The following is a 21,018-nucleotide window of genomic DNA, read 5'->3' as shown; positions in this document are numbered from 1 at the left end:
AAAAATTGTGTGTGCATATGCAGTTTTTGGTGACCTTGGAGAGGGAAACGACACCGCAGATTAATGAACACGGCTGTTTAGCTGCCCAATACGCTCCATTAGAGGAAGGGGGGGCTCCCTCCTCACATGAGCTTTAGGACAACCTCTCAGCCATGGAAAACGTGACTCTAGCAAATTAATATCCCCCCAATTGCTCCACTTCTCTGTCCTCATTTGTTTGTTTACTTCATTCATAGTCTGTCCTTCTTCCCAGAGGGGAGCAGCTGAAACCGTTCTCCTCACAGCATACCTTGACATAGGAAGATTACTAGTTTCTAGCATCATCTCCAGATTTTTTGGCAGGTATGGTCTGTGTGGGAGGTTTGTTCCCACTTCCTGAGTGGGGAGAACAAGAGCCCCACACGTCAGAACTGGGCATGGTGGCATGGTGTCACATCCAGTAAAAGGACAAAAAATAGTATGGTGGGGGCACAGTTCTCCCCAAGCTGTTCCAGGAGACTATGGTCAGGCTTGATTCAGATATAGGAATGACCCTAAAAAGCCATAAGCATGTAGTTAGCATTGCTATATCCAATCATTAATCACCTGGCAAGAGGTACACTTCAACAGAATCTTTACTTCATTTGAATATAGTACAGAAGTGAAAATATTACTAGAAAATATTTTCTTCTATTTTATCTTTTTTATTAAAGCATAACTATTTACATTAGCTAGCAAAATCATTTATTGAGGTCAAAAGACCAGTTCAACACAAACTTTAAAACTCTACAACATTCAGTTTTCCCATATAAAATGTACAAATCCACTATTATTTAAAATTCACGCACTTCTTAACAAACAAACAGATATTAATTCTAAAAGGACTGCCTATTAAGACCATAATTTTTTAAAAAACTTAATATTTACATTAGTTTAAAAGAAAATGAGAATACCATCTGTTGATTTTACATTGACAATTAAAGCAGAGCAATTACTTGAGCCCGTTAATTATTCCTGACCAGAACAATTCCGTTTTCCTTATTTGTAGGTTTTTAAAATCATCTTTCAAAAATAGCTAGCTGTCCCACCTGATGCGGTTCACATTCTTGGCTAACTAATTATCTTACAACTTCAAACATCATAGAAAGTTATCTATATTCAAATATCTTAAAATATATATTAGTTTATTCTTATTAGTTTATCCTTCCTACTTTTTACCATAACAAACACTATCTAAAATAGTGATTATAAGTTTCTCATACATATAATTATCTGCTGGCTCTCAACCAATATAGCTCATCTTTGAACAGTTTCTTCACTACTGTATTCGGTTTGACATTCTAGCCAGACACTTCTCACACCTGGACTCAGACGCAGATATTAATTATCCTATTTCTAATTTCTTAGAAGTTGTTTTATTCTGTTACTCCTTTGCTCCTTGTCCTTCTCCAAGGCTATTCTAGTCTGAACTCCCTCTTTGCCATGTTTGAGACCAGACCAGACCTGAATCTGGCCCGTGGAAGCATCCGCCACATTCTCTTTAGTCAAGACCAGTAACTGTTGCCTTCTATTCCTGGCCATATCCATGACAAACAGTAGTCACATTCTATATCCAGTTATAAATATCCTCATTGATTAAAAAAAACAGTAGAGTTTTGTATCCTGAATAAAATCAGCATAGGATTTTAGGAATACAAAATAAAATAGAGCAATAAAATAAATAAGACTACAATTAGTAGCATAAAATCGATCTTCAGCAATAAACCAAAGCAATGAATTGCTGCAGAAAGCTGAGGAGAAGATGGATTTAACCTGGTACTTGAACGATGATGGAGAGAGCACCTGGCACATCTCCTGTGGGAGGGATTCCAGGACTGGGATGCTGCCCTCCAGTCGACAGCTGCGAGCCCCAGGAAACAGGGTATCAGGTGAGCCTGCACCCCTGGCCAGGCTCTTAAGGAAGGAGGTGGCCTTGCATTTGCCCTGGTTCTGGCACATTTACGCTGCTGTTGCACATGATCACCAGAAGCTCTGCAGCGGCCTGAAGTCCTGCCCTTCGAAGGCCAGAAAAATAATTCAGCAATTCCTCCAGTTCCTGAGATTTATCAAGCATTGCCTATTCACACAACAGTCTACCTTGGGCTAGAAACTTTTTGTTTTAAAACGACAACTGATGTTCTTTGCAAGCTGAGCTCAGTTTCATATTATACCATATTTTGTGTGTTCTCTGTGCTTGTACAGAAAAGTGCCGTCAAGTTGCAGCTAACTTTTAGTGAACCTAGTAAGGAGCTTTCAAGGCAAGTGAGGTGGTTTGCTATTGCCTTCCTCAGCAGAGTCTTCCTTGGTGGTCTCCCATCCAAGTACTGACCCTGCTTAACTTCTGAGACCTAATGAGATTGGGCTATACTATGCTGCGCTCCCTCCCTACATTAAGTTATTTCTTTGAAAAAAGAGCAGCAAAACATTACTCCTACTGATTTTTGTCCATCAAAAAAGTTACGTTATCTGTCTGTCACACTGTTGCCTTAATCAGATAGTAAATAGGAGATCTTGCAAATGCATAGCCCATCTTGTTGAAATGTATAAGCCAAGGGTTCTCAACAAGGGGGAAATTCCCTCCCGGGGGGATTTTAGGGTTCTGGGAGGGGGGGGAATTGCGACCACTATTCAGCAAAGTGTGATGTCCTGTATATTATGTATGATCTGTAAAATTGTAGTTTGTTTTTAATTTTGAGTTAGAGTGGGAAGGGGGGAATTATATTCTGAACAATGGTGAAAGGGGGGAACGGAGCAAAAAAGGTGGAGAACCACTGGTATAAGCCATGTGATGTTGCTGAGCAAGCTGGAAAAGTGTTTCTCTGGGAATCCTACAGAGAGGGCGGCATAGGATGTGGTGGGTTGCACATGCCCAGCTGTCTATCAATTGGATTTTTATGACTTCTCCTATTCAAAAATGCTAGTGTTGTGGCCATGGCAACCAAGAGGCAAGGAAGATCTCCCTGCACATCTCCACCTGAGCAGAAGTCCAGGGAAACAGCAGGGCCTTCTGAGTTTCTCTTCCCTAGTTAGCAGCATGCACATGGGGTACGTGGGGGGGGGGGGGTACACGGGCACATCTTCCCCTTCTTAGTAACCAGTGCTCTAAAATTGTCTCACAGAGAGTTGGGAAATGAGAAGCAGGGATGGAATTGGGTGTGACGGTGGAATGGTTTGACACCTAGAACTACTGAGTGATCCTGGCTGAAGAGGGATGGGAATGCCCAGTTTATTTCTGGCACTTGTACCTCAATGCCATGCTAGCTTTCGGGACACGAGCCAGGGGGCTGGGAGGGTGCTGAGGCCCCGAAGCCTTCTAGGCACAGAAGGGAATGGGTGTGCAATATTGCTCTTTGTGACTAGCAGGCATGGTGACTGGCCTTCTGTTGCCTTTGCCAGAGCACCAGAGCAGGGCCTCCTGCCCTTGGGCCTCGGCGCTGAGGTGAGGAGAGTGGCACTTCCTGCCAGCCTTCAGCTCCAATGCCAGCTCCATATTCTGAGCCACATCTCCACTATCCATCCATCCTCCTCATGCTGGTTGCAGGCCCTCTAGACAGGGGGTGCAAAGCCTTTGTTTCTCGCCCAGTACAGTACTTGGCTCACAACTGGGGTTAAACAAAAACAACTGTGCTTAATAGCAGGGCAGATATCAGCAGTATTTCTTCAGCAAGAAAAGAGTTAATCTGGGGCTACTGTGTTCCACTGGGAGCCAAGGGAAATCGGGGTCAGGGAATGTGACCCCAGAAAATATTTGTGTTGGGAGCCTTCCCTTTTAGCATCCAACTCCCAGTTTATCCAGAAGCTGAGTTGAGTGTCCTGGAATGCTGCCCCCCCCCCCCACGTTGTCTTGAGACCACCAAACTCGACTAATTGATTAAAGAACTTTGCTCATTCCCAATTAGGCTTGGAGCCAGTTTAGGAACACAGGCTCAAAGATCACTTCTAAAACAAAACATCCGTCATTTCCAGAAGGGTCACAGTCTGACCAGGGCACATCACATTGGGGTGTTTGTGTAAGATGCAAAACTCGAGTCCCAAGAAAGAAACCCATCATCAACCATCATCACATTTGGTGGAACATAACTGGAGGAGGGGATTGTTTTCCTGATTATGACCATTTCCAAATCCGATTTTACATGCTCATAACACATTGATTTTTATAGTTGCAACTGGAGCCATGGACAGTATGGGTGGTGACAGGGGGCTGCCAAGGTGTGTTGCAGCCTCTGCATGCAGTTCGGGGTGTCGTTGTCCCAACTGACCTCCCAAACCTGGACAGTAATTCCCTAAAAATGCAGTTTTGTCCAACACTGCCAGTGTTCCATATTCCAGTGTGGTAGTTGTGTTCCCTAGCTGTGACTCACCAAATTTAAGACAAGAATAAATTTTAAGAACATAGGAATGCAAAAGCCCCACTAGATCAGAGCAGTGGTCCATCTGGTCCAGTATCCTGTCTCACACAAGGACCAACCAGTAGCCCTGGTGGGCTAACAAGCAGGGTGTCGAAGCTGAAGCCCCCCTGCTGCTGCCTCCCAGCACTGGGATTCAGAGGTTTGCTTCCTCTGTAGACAGAAGCTCCCGTCAGTCACCATGTCTAGTAGCCACTGATGGACCTCTCTCCTCCATGAATCTGACTCCAGTCTAAAGCCATCCATGCTTGTGGCCATCATTACATCCATGTTTTGTCCGTCTTTCAGGTGCCTCTGGATTCCCATCCATGTACCTGTTGCTTTGTAGAATAATATAAGGAAAAGGACTGCCCCAGTAAGTCCACTATCTAAATTTTAGCGGGGCGGGGAAAGCAGGAGGAGACCAGGGCTGAATGTGGGTGAAGACAATGGTATCTCCTGGGTTTTGGATTTTTTTTTAACATGAGAATTATTGTTTTGTGAGAGGCAGTGTGGAGAGGGTGACTCCATTTCAAGTCCCCGCTCAGCCATGGAATTCACTGGCTAGTCGTGGGCCTGCTGCTCAGCCTTCCCTCCCACACAGAGGCAAAGTGGAGGAGGGGAGGATGATGCACATCAGCCGCACCCCGAGCTCCTTAGAGGGTAGATGGGATACAAATGACCTAAGTAAATAAATTGGCTTTGGAGAGGGGACAGTGCCAGGGAACAGCCAGGGAGAGAAGGTGAAGTTTTTAAGAGAGTGGATCATATTTGGTTGCCAGAGCAAACTCAGGTGCTAGAAGAGGGGGTGGCCACTGTGCCTTGAACCCTCAAGCCGCCATCTTGGATACATGCATTCACTTGGTTCCTGTTGGAGTGGAGGGGCCTTGTGCATCACAGATCCCCTCTTTCTGTCTAAACATGGACAGCAATGGATGCTTCAGGATTCACTGCTGGAGACCCTGCTACAGCTGACTGAAGTCTCACCATTGGCCAGAAAGAGGTCCCATCTCCAAGCCCCGGGCTAAGGCCAGAGGCAGGATTCCAGCAGGCACTGTCCTGCAGTTGTCAGGATGAAGCCTGCCTCTTGTTTTGGGAGCTGAGGGTACGTGCCTTGCATTTTAATCCCTGCCCCCAGCTCACAGGATTTTGGGAAGTGCTGGTCTTCGCCATTCAGGGCCGATTGGTGCAGGCATTGCTGGAGCTAAGCACGGATGCAGTGTGCTTGTGCAGAGAAGCAAGTCTGGCCCTATCTCTTTAAAAGGAGCCTCCTGCTTCCAGAAGGAGCTGGCTCTGTGCGAGGCATGCCGGATTTGGCAGCCACGCTTTCCCTTATCATGCATGGCCCTTTCCTGTGGCACGTAGACACACAATTTGCAGACTTGCTTCTCTGTTTCACACTCCCTTGAGCTCCTACCGATTTGGGGTGGGTGAAGCAAGCTGGCTTAATTGCTGGGGGTCTGCCCCCTTGTTTTGCAAAAACTGATAAAGGGAGTTTTCATTCTGCAGTGGGATGATGGGACAAGGGAGGCAGCTTCTGACAAATATGACTCGTGTCCTTCTGTATGCTGCAGGCGCCTCCAGTGGGCTGTTAGAGTGGCTCACCCTGTGGCTGTCTCCTGTCTTGACTGCTGCAGCATTCTCTTCCCTGTTCTTTCCTTGTCGCTCCTCTGGATCCTTCCACTTCCTTCCTGCCCATTGCAACTTCCTGCCTTACCTGTAATCTCCATGCAACAGTTGAAATAAATGTATTTCATCAGCATTCTTACACTGTTCATAACACCATTTCTCCTATTTTTCCAGTCTCTGGGCTCACAGTGGGGGAAAATAGGTTGTAGAAGTATTGCTGAGCAGAAGGTGGGGCAGGAGGGTCATGACTTAAACAGGCAGATGGGAAAATCCAGAAATAAGAAGATTTGGTTTTTATACTCTACTTTTCTCTACCTGAAGAAGTCTCAAAGTGGCTTACAATCTCCTTCCTTAGAGACCAAAAAGATTTTTGGGGTGTGAGCTTTTGAGAGTCAAAGTTCCCTTTGTCGGATAGGAGTAGGAATGGATATCTCTGAGCCATCCCACCCAGCTGACTTTCCACCCAGGACCCCAACCCATCCTTGGCCAGTGCGATCGCAAAATACTCCTGGGATTGGGTATGGCGATGCATTTCCATTCGCATATTTTCATCTGGAGGTGATAATTTATTTTGTATTTTTACAATGGCTGCTGTCGCCCACCTGGACTGGGCAAAAAAAGAAATAAGAAATAGGTAAAAGCAGGGGAAATTCCCAGCATTTCTTCTAGCTGAACCACCAGGAACTTTTTCGCTTCTCCCTCCAACTTGCTGAATCATTCTCTGTTTTTCTCTTTGGTCAAAGCTCAGCACCCTCCTGTGGGCAATTCTATCATTTCCAATTTGCTTCTAGCCCATTAAACGGCAGTTGAATGTAATTAAAAGTCCATTAACAATCCCAGCTAACCTGTCGGCTGGCTGGTTGCCTTGGTCTCTTCTGGGCTTGGTTCAGCAAAGTCCTTGAGGATGAGGCAGAGGCTCCGTGGCGACTCCCCAAGAAAAGCAACGCCGGCCGAAAGGGAGCCGTTCCCAGTGCGTGGTGGGAGGCTAGCTGCAGCGTGGCCCCATTAAACTAAGCTGCTTATTGTGACAGCCAGGCTGAGTAGTTTGTCACCGTGAGCGAGAGTCATGTAGAATGTGGTACACCCCCTCCCCATGGCCAAACCTGTTTTTCTAAATTTTGTCTTTCTCTTATCCTTTTGGATGGTTGGCTCAGAGTACCCGTCTCCCCCATTCCTCCTTTCCCCTCTTTTTCACACTGTTGGTTTGGGGGCAGGAACAGGAGCAGGTGCAATCCTGTTTCTGAACAATTACTACATTTGAATTTTACCCCTTTTTATTCCAGTTTCTACCAATAAGTATACCTGACAAGACGATAGACAACTGGCAGAAGCAAATAAATCACTTTGTGTGGAATGGCAGGAAGCCAAGAATTAGATTTAAAGTACTACAGGATGAGAAGAAAAGAGGTGGGCTAGCGCTACCGAACTTTAAATTATACTACCATGCAGCCTGTTTGACTTGGGTTGCAGACTGGATCAAACATCCCAAGAACAGACATCCAAATCTAGAAAATATGATGAAGATCTGGCAAAAATGTAAACCAAGACTTTGCCCCACTCCCTCTTTAGTAATGGCACCCTTTAATGCTTACGGTTCCACGGAAGAAAGATGTAAATATGGGGCTATAAGATACCGAGACCTGCTGAATGAAGATGCATCTATTAAATCTCTTCAAGATCTTAAAGTTATTTATCCACAGATATCCTGGCTACAATACCATCAACTGATATCAAGGTTAAACGCAGATTGTATGGTCCGGGGGAAATTGAAACCTGAAACAGAATTCGACCAAATATTAAGCAAAACAAAAGAACATCTACTGGGCAAAATATATAAATTACTGATAATACACGATACAGAGCAAGAACAAGTTAAGATCTGCCAAATTAAGTGGATGGAGAATTTTAATGAGATAATCTCACTTGACGAATGGGAACAACTCTTTCGAAGGAATCTCAAATTCACCCATTGCCGAAGCATTCATGAGAATTGGATAAAAATGCTACATAGATGGTATATAACGCCAAGCGACATTCAAAACATGAATAAATCAACATCCGGTCTATGTTGGAAATGTCAAAAAACCAGAGGCACTTTTTATCATTGTTGGTGGTCATGCGATCTGGTGCAGAAATTTTGGAAAAAAATACATGCTAGCCTGGAAGGAATTATGGGGCAGCATATAAAATACGATCCTAAATTGTTCCTCTTGAACAAAACGCCCGATACGCTGAACAGAGGACAGCAAGATCTGATAAAGTACCTTGTCACAGCAGCGAGAGTGGTGATGGAAAACAAATAACCTCCCTAAAACTGAAACATGGATAGATAAATCCTTGGAGTATGTATCGATGGCTAAACTAACTGAATTATTAGAAGATAATACTTCAAATCAACATCATGAACGGTGGAAATCCTTCTATGAATACATCAATACCAGAAAATAACTGCCATGACACATTAATAATATGATACATTTTTGAAAATCGAAATGAGTTTATTGTAGATACAAAGTCAATATGTTTAAAATAGCAAATAGTAAAATAGACAACAACTGAGGAAGAGTAGAAAAGGTGGCTCTGCAATCATGGCAGAGGCTTAGAGGCAAACCCTGTTATTTCACATTCCCCTATACGCCCCCCAGGACAGACTCCTGTGGTATGCAACAAATTGTCGGCTTGCTTATGGAATATGAGATATGTTTATCTTTTCCCTTCTTTTTCCTTTCTGTATTCCCCATTATATAATGAAAATAAAAATATATTCAAAAAATAAATAAATCCCAAGAACAGAAATATTACATTGGAAAGAGCGGACCTCTTGCAAGGCTTCCATATACCTTATGGAACCCTATGGCAACGTTGCAGTCAGGTAGAATCTCCGAAGATTGCGATATCAAGCCAGCGATCCTAAAAGTCTGGAAAAGATATAAAAAGAGAATCAGTCCCTCTCCGCCATCCATAATGTCTCCGATTGAAGCCTACCATGAAGACATTAAATTGAAAAATGAATCGCCATTAGTATACCATGACATGGTAGAATCTATAGGAGAGATCAAAAGTTTATTAATGCTCCAAGACAAATTTGAAAAGATAAGCTGGCTTCAACAGAGATCCAACCTAAAAAGAGACTGTCTACAATCTGGGTCGTTCCGAGAATTAACAGAATTTGAGTCAATCGTAACCAAGAGTGATGACCATTTGTTAGGAAAAATCTACAAACTACTCCTGAAGAAGAAGAACAAGTTAAGATAAACGTGATTAAATGGATGCAAAATTTTGGTGAAATGGTCACGATGGAAACATGGGAAAAACTTTGTACTCTTGAACTGAAATACACCGCAAGTCAAGAAGTGAAGGAAAACTGGTACAAGACGTTCTACAGGTGGTATATGACACCCAACATGATTTCTCAGATGGCCACCTTGAAGGGGAAAAAAGGGGCCTGCTGGAAATGCCAAGAGACAGATGGTTCTTACTTTCATGTTTGGTGGACCTGTCCGAGACTACAGATGTACTGGAAGAAGATTCAACGTGAACTACAGAACATAACTAAAATAAAAATAAGACTGGACCCCAAATACTTTCTGTTAAGTATAACACCACCTGATTTACCCATGAGATTCAGAGATGTGGTCAAATATGCCACAACAGCTGCAAGAGTAGTACTGTCAAGAACCTGGAAGCAAATGGCTATACCTGACATAGAAGAATGAAAAGACAAAATGCTCGACTATGCAAACATGGCCAGAATGACTTTTATGACGAATCCTACTTATAATGAGTCAATAGAACAGTTTAACAAGAAATGGCAACCATTTTATACTTATATGTTAGCGGATTAATTGATAAATATACTATAAGAAACTAGAATATACAATCAGATAAATGTAAACATACTAGATTAATGAAAATGCTTGATAATTAATAGTTTGAAAATGTAAAATGCTTTTGAATTTATGAGACCAAAACCATGCTTGTTTACATCAGATGGATTTCTCCTTATCCCCTCCCTTTTTTCCTTTTTGTATCCCGTATTGTAATTAAAAATAATTTTTTTAAAAAAATTGAAAACGTAGAATGTGGTACACATTCCTCCCCATGGTCAAATCTGTTTTTCTAAAATTTGCCTTTATCTTATCCTTTTGGATGGTTGGCTCAGAGTACTCATCTCCCCCATTCCTCCTTTCCCCTCTTTTTCACACTTTTTCCTGCTTGGGGGCAGGAACAGGAGCAGGTGCAATCCTGTTTCTGAACAATTACTTCATTTGAATTTTACCCCTTTTTTTTGTAAATGTTTTTTGCCCTAACAACGATGACCTTTCATTCCCATTATACACATTTTGGATGAGGACCTCCCCCCTCCCCACAATCGACCAAGACTGCTCATGCTGGCCAAACTGGGTTTTGGAGCTGGATTGATCTGTAGTTGAGTTGGCTGCCTGCTGTTTGGGCAAAGCTGTTGTTTGAGATCAGGCTTGCCACCCAGAAATGTTCAGAGGATCCTGACAATCCTAGCTTTGATGTTGTTAAAAAACGGGATGCTGATAAGGTCCTGGCCCCCATGTTTGTTGAGAAAGTGTCACTCAGGAATTCTGTGGGTTAGCCTGCAGAAGGGAGAAGAATGGATGAAATTGTAACTCCCCTTCGATGAGAGTAGAACAGACATTGGTGTAAGTTCTGCAAAAAGATAAAGGAACATTTGTTGACCTACCGTGGCTGAAAGGGGAGATTTGAGGGAGGAACCAGTGAAGTTGGTTCAGTTGATGCTGGGTGGGGGTTCAGCGTCTACAGTCACAGGATGGAACACTCATTGGTTTGAATGTATGTCTGATTTGAAAACGATTCTGTTTTGGCTTTCATGCCATTAGCAGGACTTAAAAGCTACACTTGTCAAAAATGCCTTCCTGATATGTATATGGAGTTGCGTTTTAGCTTGGGAGCCAGTGGGCCTTGCACAGAACAGCCAAGCCAGCTAAATTTGGAGTTGAATCTCTCGCTTGCTGCCTGTGTGCTGAGTTTTGAAATTGTGAACACTTAAATAACTGTGGAGTTAGGTATATTGTGGTGTTAAATTCTGACTTTTTAAGGATATTGATGGGGAAAAATCCTTTCTAGCCTTTAGAGAAATATTTGTTTAATTCGTTTAAAGTTAATATTTCAAAAATACATTGGAAGAGCATGCTGCTAAAACTCATGGAGGCCACTGTCCCATTTGGCTTCCTCTGCATTGGTAAACCAAGGGGCTGTTGGATAGAGCATCTGTTGTTATGGTGTGGTTCATGACCTTTGAAATTCTGACAGAAGGAGGCAGACGCAACCACAACATGGCTGCCACGGGAAGTGGAGCCACACATTGATTCTCTTGCCATCTTTTTTTTCCAGAAGCAATTGATTGCTTAATCATGCCTGACTCAGAAACACAGCAGAATCAGTTGAATAGAGGCTGATTGAAAGGTAAACGAAATAATGCAGTGACGTAGCAGACAGCCTCCTCTGTGGGTGACTGCTTTGGCCTCATAGGATTGTTCACTTAATTAATGCATTTCTTGCGGCATGCAAGCAATTCTCTCACAGCAAATGGATTGGGAGTGACTGGGTTTGAACGAAAGAGGAACCACTGCTTTGGGAATGGTGAGGTGGGGCGTAGGTGTGGAATGGATGTCTCTCTTGAACTACTTAGCAGATTTCCACTGGAGCCGTCTCAGATTTCTTCCCATAATGGAAATTCAGGAAGGCATGGAAATGCATAAAAATTGTCTATGGAGAGAAAATAACTGCAATTTTAGGGGAGGATAATGCCTTGCTAATGTGCTTCTGTGGTTTCAGAACTGGGAGTTTGCGACACAGAATTTGTTTTGGTCTGACAGTTGTTTGTAAAAGTTGCCTTTGCTGTGGATATGGTGATGTGTCTTTTTTTACTTGACTCCTGGATGTTTTTGTGCCAAATAACTTATTGGTGTATGGTGCCCTGTGCTGCTGGAATCATCCAAAAAGTCTTGGGTTGTCCTTTTTGGGATGTGGTGCCTCTGTACAGGAAGTTAGAGTGTGAGGCCTCATCAACACCCTTTGTGTGCAGGGGGGGCGGCAGTGGGGAGCTTTGTTTACTCCAAGTGGACCAAATTAGCAGTCTGCATCCAGGAAATTAAGAGCTAGTGGACGGCCATTTACCCAGTGGTTAGAGTATTGAACAGGATCTGGGAGAAGATGAAGCACGGAGAACCATGTGTACTGCTGAGCTCCACAGAGAAAGGAGATATTTCTTTTTTTAGGGGGGCAAAACCAAATACAAATCTAAATTCTGTCTGGGAGAAGCTGTGTCAGGCACCCTTTTACCCTGATTGTGCACAGCTAGCAAATATGTGTACATTCTTGTCTCTTGCATAATTTAAATCTGGTTTTGCTTCTCCTGGGGAGAGGCCAGGCCAGGCGAGAATGCAGGCCCCTCTCTGGCATTTTCAGCAGGGTTTGTTCATGCCTTTTCAAGTCTACATTCACAGCAACCAGGACTAGAAACTTGCTTTACAGCAAGCAAGCAAGAGTCTCTGGAAGCTGATTTCTGGGCCGTTTGCTATTTTCCTGCTCTCCGGTGGAGACTTAGCATGCGCACAGGCCTGCCCAGAGTGTGCACACATTGGCGTGTCTGGTGGCTCCAAAGTGTTTTGCTGTTTGACTTTGCATAGAGGAATCCCCCTCCCCCCCCCAAGTGTGCCGCTCCAACAAACACACCCTGTTCTTTGCCTGGTGCTTGGGAACTGTCTGATGCATGTAAACAGGATGAGTAAGAGAAACTGGATGGGAGGGGGGTTGGCCTGGCTGGTTTCTACTCCTGGAAGGGCTAACAACAATCTCTCCAGTTGCCCCCCCCCCCATCAGAAAGAGCTCACAGGTTGTCCTGACTGCAGAGGTACTTCCTCATTGCATGGATGAAAATGGGGGCACACATCTGTCCTTGGAAGACCCTTGACCCTGCACTCAGGAACACTCCCTGCCCCCCTCCTTTTGATGCTGCTACATGACGCTGAACACGCTCTTCCTCCTGCTGAATCTCTGGGCATTTGTTTATTTGTTTAAAATATTTACAAGCCTGCCTTTCTCCGGACCAAGTCAGGACCTTTGGCAGGAAAGAATGATATAAAAAACAGATTTGCTGATAAAAAGGAAAGTGAGTGGCAAACGTAACCATGCTGTCCTCTGTTATGTAGACTGTCAGTGATTCCAAACTAGCCGCATGGGCTGCAGCACATGAAATGCCCTCATAGGGGATCTCTGGTGCCCTGCCACCCGATTCTGTGTGTGCATATGTGAAAGTAAGCCCATTAGGACTTACCCTTAGTAGGACGGCAACCTTTTGTGTCCCTGGGTGGGTGCACTTGAGAGAGTAGGGAGGGGCTGAAACATGAAGAAGGATCCTGCAGTTTTCATGAACGGTTACCAAGGCATCCCCAGTCTCTCTCCCAGGCAAAACAAGGCCAGTGCAGAGAGACACCTCTCTGTCTCTCACTTTAAGAGCAGGAAGCTCTTGTGCAGGGAGAGGGGTGGGTGGGGAAGAATAGGAAGAGGGAGCTGTAAGCGTGGACAAATGGGAAGACACCCTTCATTCATAAAAGTGTTTGGAGTGGCTGACAGTGCTGCTGCCGGCAGACAAGAGGCCCGCGCTGTTTTCCATGGATGTCCCTGTCCTGATTATTTGAGTGAATCACACAGCCCAGACTCTTAGGGCCACTTCACAGGTTTTTCATTTGGAGTGTGCCTTTAAGTTGTTCAGAAATGTAATGCATGAAATCACATATATTTTTAAAATATCCCTACCTTCCTCTATGGAGTTTAGGACAGCTTACAGGATCTCCTTCCCTGCTGTTATCCTCACAGCAACCCTGCTGTGTAGGTTAGGCTGAAAGAGAGTGACAGGCCCAAACTCACCCAGCAAGCTTCCATGGCAGAGCAGGGATTTGAAGCCAGGTCCTAGTTTGGCACACTGGCTGTCATCTGAAGTAGCCATTGGATCGTCTACATATTTGATGCAAAAGGGTGCATCATGTGATAGACTTGGTTCCTTCCAACTATTGTTTCTTCTTTATTTACTGAGTGTATAGTCTGCCTTCCTTACTAAGATTCAAAATGGATTACATAGTGTAAAGTTGGTAATGGTCTATATACAAAGATTGATTGAGAGCCAGTATGGTGCAATGGTTAACGATGTCAAACTAGTATCTGGGAGAACCAGGTTCAAATCCCCACTCGTGCCATGGAAGCTTGCTGGGTGACCTTGGGCCAGTCACACACTCTCCACCTAACCTACCTCACAGGGTTGTTGTGAGGATCACATAGAGGAGAGGAGAATGATACAAACCTCTTTGGGTCCCCATTGAGGAGAATGGTAGGGTATACATGAATTAATTTTTTTAAAAATAAACATCTAATAAGCACAGTGTAGTTCGATACAGTCAATATGAGATGTCAAATGAGCAGTGTAATAGGATTACCGAAATCCGAATGAGCATGCAGTATGAGGCATGATACAGAGTGTGGATATAATGAAGAAAAATGGTGTTACATCAGTAGAAAACCATGAAACGCCAACAAGGAATACCTGCAGCAAACTGATAATGTGTCCTATGCCCAGTGGTATAATCCACAGACCCTTTATAAAGGGCCTTCACGAACAGTTCTGTTACAGCAGAGGTCCCCATCCTTTTTGAGCCTGTGGGCACCCATGGAATTGTCACACAGGGTTCTGGCATAACTACACACACAGAGGGAGGCCGTGGGCAGGGGAGAAGAGGGGTGATTTTAAAAATATGTTGGGAAAAGGGATAAAACAACACTGCAGTGGCAGCTGCTGCTAAAACAGTGGCATTGTAATCTGCACAGCCGATCAGATCTACAGTGGCCAATCAGAAGCCTTGCTGGGCAGGAGCCTCACATGGCCCCACCCACTTTCTAAAAACACTTGTTGGGCACCTGGACAGGTGCTGGCGAGCAACATGGTCGCCATGAGCACCCCGTTGGGGACCCCTGTGTTATAGTAGAGCCCAGTTACCTTTATAGAAAAGAGCTCCTGAATAACTCTGTTTTACATTGTTTGCGAAACGAGAGGAGCATGGGAACCCACTGGGGCTTCCAGACTGATACCCGCAGGCCCAAGGCAAATGGGGAGGCATGGGTGCCTCCACCCCACATCTCCCCACTGAAGTCTCCCGCACATCACTTCCGGATGCCTTGTTGTTCCTTTCAGTATTTTCTAACAGCGAATGAATTGGGGGGGAAAGGAGGAACGTACTGAATGTGATAGCATCACATCACATGTTTCTATACAAGACTTTTGTGGGGGGGTCACATGTGGGTTTGAGGCAGATCCAGTTTTGGCCTTCACATTTGGTTGCAGGAAACAGTGGTACACCCAAAGTGTAGTGAACACAGTTGGCACAGGAAGTGCAGATCTACTCCCAAGGGGTGAGGCGGCGGCTTTGGAGCTTCCCAGGCAATGCCAAGTGGCCATGCTGCCCTTTCCCTGTGGATGCTTTGTGGACAGGAAGTGTGCCCATGGGAACAAGCGGCCTGGAGAGTGTGCCTCAGGCTCTTGGCCAATAATCCTTGTTGGATTTAATTTGTTTCCAAAAATGGGTCAGCAGGCTCATTGTGTCTGCAGAGGGTCCCTTCCCAAAGCAGCAGATGGAACAGGATTGCAAGCTCTTCCAGACAACAGCCCTCAAAACGCATCCCAGGTTCTCAATGTACACCATAAGTGGGGAGGATTGGGAGGCAGAGGAGGCCTTTCCCTCCTCCACTGCTGGGACCTGTTGCTCACAGAGTGGTGTGGTGGAAAAGCTTTTCTCTGCCAGAAAGTGTAAATTAGGGGCGGGAGCAATGCACTGCAGGCAGTGGGGAGTGGATTTTAAAAGAGGGCTGTGATAAAGTCTGCAAAACTAATCCTCCTCATTGTCTTTTCTCCCAGTACAACTTTCTTCCATATCCAGATGTTACAGATGTCCACAGTTGTATCCTGCTTTTCCTCCAAGGAGCTCAGGTTGTGCGGGTAGAGAGGGGTTGTCCCATTGCAGCCTGACAACAAACTTGTAGGGCTGGTGAGGCCAAGAGGTTGTGATACCGGACCCAGAGTGAGTGAGGATTTGTATCCTAGCCTCCCTGGTCCTCATTCCAGGTTCCACACCTCTCTTGGCTGCCAAATCAGAGGCAGTGATGCATCCAGGCAGGTCTGAACTCTTCTAGAAACCAGCCACTTGGGAGGAGTGTCCTTGCTTTTCCAAATGTGTTCTTAAATGAGGTCAGCTGGGGAGAAGGAAGGAAGATCCCCCCGGTTCCCATCAAAAGCCCCTGGAAGGGACAGCAAAATAAACCCTCTTCAGTCAATGTAACGGGATGTTACATTCCAAGACTCCATCCTGTTGAAACCCCATTGTTAAATTTTCCCAATTGGCCCACAGCAAGCTAGGCGTGGTTTCAGAAAGGAACAGGACCAAATTGGCAGTCAAAAACTCTTCCAGAATTCTCACCATTATATGGAAGGCCATTTACCCAGAAAATGTACTCTCCCTTGGCAGTAAGGGTGGTTGGGGCTGTATGGGAGAGCTACAGAGAATTCACTGGATATGTGATCTCTGGACTAGATATCCTGAGATCCTTGTTTTCAAGATTTTATATTTGGCAGTTGATATTTGATGCATGATGTGATTTGCTATTTAGTTTTGCAGCTGATATTTTATAGGTGGCTCTGTAGCGGCATTCAGTGCTTGGGAATTGACTGCTTAGGAGACTGGATACAATGCTGTGTTCCTCCTGTTTATATAGGCTCAGTTCTTCCTCAGGGTGTGTGTGTGTGTGTGTGTGTGTGTGTGTGTGTGTGTGTGTGTGTGTGTGTGTGTGTGTGTGTGTGTGTGTGTGTGTGTGTGTGTGTGTGAAGGTTTTTGTGCTAGCAAGGCTTTATAGTGGATCTGGATCAGCAGGGCAAAATGCTGACTCAGCCCTGTTGTTTGATGGGAGGGGGGCCTTGAACCACTCACTACCTTTCAGGTTAACCTACTTTACAAGGAATTATGGATAAAATGGGGTAACCACTGAGGCCTGTACCTTTGATAAAATATAAGTAAATAATAAATCAACTATTGTGCTATTGAGTTTTGTTTTTTGCTTTGACCTAATCATTTGTTAACTGACACCTTGTTATTATTTTTTTTAAGTGACTGAAATACACTTTTTTGAAAGATTATCTCTTCCATCTTTTCTGCTTTCGGGAACCAGATAGCTTGGTGTGACTGTGGTTAGTAAAGAGGCCCTTTCTTTTTTCGCTCATGGTGTTTTTCTCTCTTTGCTCTGCAGATTTTTCCACCCAAGTCAATTCCACCTCCCTGAGTTCTCCGACTGGCCGTGGGCCGATGACTGCACCTTCCCTCCATCCATCCATCGGGCCTGGCATCGGCTCCTCCTTGGCGTCTCCAGGCCAACTGCACTCACCCATCGGCACCCTGAACTCCCCCCTCAATGGCATGGGGCCTCCTTTCTCAGTCATCAGCTCCCCGATGGGGTCTCACTCAATGTCTGGGCCGTCCACCCCGGGCCTTGGCTTTGGAACTGGCAGCCCACAGGTGAGTAACACGGGGGGGGGGGGCTCTGCAGCGGCCTGGAGCACCTTCCCAGGGAATGTGGTGGAGAGGACAAAAGGCAGCAATGCGAAAGAGTATTTAAAAGCACTAGATTTGTTTGGAGGATGGAAGATTCCCTCTGTCTCTGATAACACTAGATGTCAGAGCAGCTGAGAGGCAATAGATTAAGAACCGATGAACTAAAAATATTTTTACAGCATGTGTTGTTTACTTGTGGAACCTATTCATCTTTATTTTATGTATGTAAAATTTACTGCTGGGGGATGTGATGGTGGCTGTGATGGATTTTAAAAGGTCAGGTCCATAGATTGTGCCAGGATGGCTCTCACTTGTGACAAGTGAAATTGTACTTCCATGTTAAGAGGCAGTATATCTTTTAGCACCAAGGGTGCTCCCCTCCCTGGCCTGCTGGAGGCCTTCTCAGAAGCTGTTATACAAGGGAGCCCCTTGGTCTGCTCTTTAGATGCACTTCTTTTCGTGTGCGGACACAGCCGCCTTCTGGTGAGGAAACGGGACGTCCTGGCCAGAAGCGCTCCTCCAAGCCATCAAGAAAAGTGCTGGGCTGGCGTTGGGAGGGAGTCTGGGGAGAGATGTGCAAATCCCCCCCCCCCGTGAGTCTTGGTGAGCTGGGCTCTGGTTGTCCTCTTTCCAGACTGGCCTGTTTTATTGGCGTTATTACTATTATTTCCTCTTGCAAGGCGAGGATTTGTTTCCCTTCCTGGGAGGTGCGAGGCAGTGGAGCTGATGGAAGATTATGTAAAAACAGAAGGCCCTCCCACGACAAGGAGATAAGCCCCCCAGTCTAAAAATAGCCAGGACTGCCCTGGCCACCTGTTGCTGGCTGGCTGGCTCGGCAGGCTTGGCTGTGTGTGTTGCACATTCATTGCGGTGTGGGGGGGGCAGATGAAGAAATTGGCCACCCCCTGCCGTTTGCTGCTGCTTTATTTATTCCGGCTTCTGTCTGGGAGCTGTACACCTGCCAGGCATTTTGTGGTTTTATTAGCTTGATTTATGGCGATGGGAGGACACTCTTTCCACAGGAGGGGGAGTGAGTCTCAGACAGAGCCAAAGCCCTCCAGGGCTCCTGCCCTGATCCGGCCCTGCTCGCCAGGGGTAGATTTGATGCGTTCAAGGAGCACTGGAGAGTCGGTTGAATCTTTTCCACAGGTCAAGTGTCCATGTATTACTTACACGATCACACATTATAGTAGGCCTGTAGCCTTTGTAGCTGTGTGGATGGAATTGGCTTTTGTAAATCCACCTCTGCTTAATGATAATTACAAGTGGGGGCCCACGAGACTTGCAGGGGGATCCCATCCTCCCCCCTTGCCCAACGAGCCCAGGCACAGCTCCCTTCCTCCACCACCACCACCTTGTCGCCAAGCCTGCTGTAGCTCCAGGCCAGGTGGGGGCGGTGTCTGGGAGCTGCCGCTGGGCCCAGCACTGGTAGGACACAGGTAGGTCCGTGTCTGTGCATGCATAGATAAGGCACATTATTTGGGGGTGGGGATTTAAACCTCCCCAATGTAATACCTTTAGGTTTTCAGGTTTTTCTGCAAACTTGGGGGTCCCCCAAGAATGCAGAAGAATCTGTTTTATTTGTGGCCCTGATCCACAGATTTGAGGTTCGCAGATTAGGTATGCTTGACTATTGGAATAGGAGATGATGATGGTGATGATGATGTTAATGCAAAGAGATCCAAACTGGGGTAAGGTGGGGAGATCCAGCTGTGGCTCGTGGGCCTTTGGGTCTCTTGGAAGCTTCTCAGTGGAAAAGTCAGACACGGTCAGCAGGCTTCCCTACAAAACCACTGGGCCACCTTCTTTTGATCTTCTCTGGGTGTGCGCAGTAAGGCACCATAGGGCAAGTTCTTGGGTGTAAACTTTGGTCCCCTCACTGGACTCCCTTTGCCACCCAGAAGCAGCTGCACAAGTCCCATGCGGTGTGGGAGGAATTCCAACTGCGGCCCCTGCTCCCACCAGCATAGCCTCTCCTGGAAACCTGCCCGTGGGGAGGCACAGTGATGTGGGCTGGTCCCTTCTGCCATGGGGCTTCTCAAGGGATGTGGTGGTACAGTTGGATTCTTCCATGTTGCCAGTGCACGGGGAGGCCCTCTTTTCCTACAGGGCTCTGGTGAGGGCCAACAGGCCTGGCCAGCACCTTTTGTCAACTGAGAACACTCCTCAGAATCTTTCGCTGCTGCGGGGCTTCTGTGGAAGAGGCGGGTGGGTCCCTTGGCATTCCCTGAAGAAAGGAAGTTTTGAAACCTACTGAGTCTGTGGATGAGTGTGGATATTTGCAGACAGGCTGCAAACAAGAACATCTCTGAGCATATGTAGAATGCTTTCCCTACATTGTTGGAGGACCTGTTCCTGCTGCTTGAAGCCAGATGCACCATCCATGGGCCAGATGTGGCACCAAAAGGATTTGTTGCTTCCTCACACAGAAGCCAGGTTAGGAGGAGATGAAAGGACTCCATCTTTTTGCCCCAAGGAAAGGCTTCTCAGTAGACAGCACCCTACTGACAACTGTACAGAATCCAGGTCACAGTGTGTCTCCACTGGAGGTTAGGGAGCAGAAGTGGGCCTATCAACAAAGCTCTACATGAGAGGAAGCAGCTATGAAACTTGCTTGTTTCCACGCTGCAGCTCCATAACTCAAGAGGAGCAATTCTGAGACAGGCCCTTTCTTGTCAGAGAGGAACTCTGGGAACAGTAAATGTGACAACACAGCAGCTGGGCCAATGGTTGGGCTCGAGAGGTTTGGGGACTGGCCATGTATAGCTTTGGTGAATCTTTGTCTCCTATCGCCTTTCTCACATGTACATCTTACCCTTTCTCTGTGGCGCTCAGGGCAGCGTGTCTGGGATCCCTTTTCCACAACCCTGTGAGGTAGGCTAGGCCGCAAGTGACGTGTCCAGAAAGCCATCTGGTGACATGTCCAGAATGAGGTGGGGATTTTAGCCCAAGTCTGTCCTACCTGAGGACTTGCCCTATGCACCAGGCTGGTTCTTGTCCTCTTTGGCATCTTTGGAGCTCAGGGGCTTCAGCCTCACCACAAGCCCTATGGAGAGAAGGTAGCTTTTCCCAGAAGGCCTCCCAGTGCCTGGGCCATGAGAGAGATCCCAGAGAGAAGAGGCTGCTTTGGCTGTCTTCCTTTGCCCCATGCTCATTTTATTTCTAGAGCTGGCCACGTTAGTAGAGGACCAGAAATAAAGAAGGGAGCAGATCCTGCATGCTGCCAAGCCACCCGTGTGGCCTCTCCAGTGGCCCTCATCTCCTGGTGGCCTGCTTGAAGTGCTCTTCCTGGAGGAGAGACGCAAGACCCCAAGGGTCTTTTTGCCGTGTGCTCTGCTCTCTTT

The 21,018-nt window shown here is 46.0% G+C and overlaps 1 protein-coding gene across 2 annotated transcripts in view; it reads left to right on the top strand.

The window, feature by feature from the left end:
* RXRA (retinoid X receptor alpha) overlaps positions 1 to 21,018 on the top strand; it is a 179,223-nt gene that overhangs the window by 116,663 nt on the left and 41,542 nt on the right. For both annotated transcript variants that reach the window (XM_056860276.1, XM_056860275.1), the window contains exon 2: positions 17,373 to 17,638. In XM_056860276.1, coding sequence (XP_056716254.1) covers positions 17,373 to 17,638 — 266 coding nt within the window. The remainder of the gene's footprint in view (positions 1 to 17,372; positions 17,639 to 21,018) is intronic.

This window comes from Euleptes europaea, chromosome 14 (genome assembly GCF_029931775.1).
Source record: "Euleptes europaea isolate rEulEur1 chromosome 14, rEulEur1.hap1, whole genome shotgun sequence".
NCBI classification, from domain to species: Eukaryota; Metazoa; Chordata; class Lepidosauria; order Squamata; family Sphaerodactylidae; genus Euleptes; species Euleptes europaea.
The sequence above is the reverse complement of the archived record's forward strand: the minus strand, read 5'-3'. Positions and strand labels throughout refer to the sequence as shown.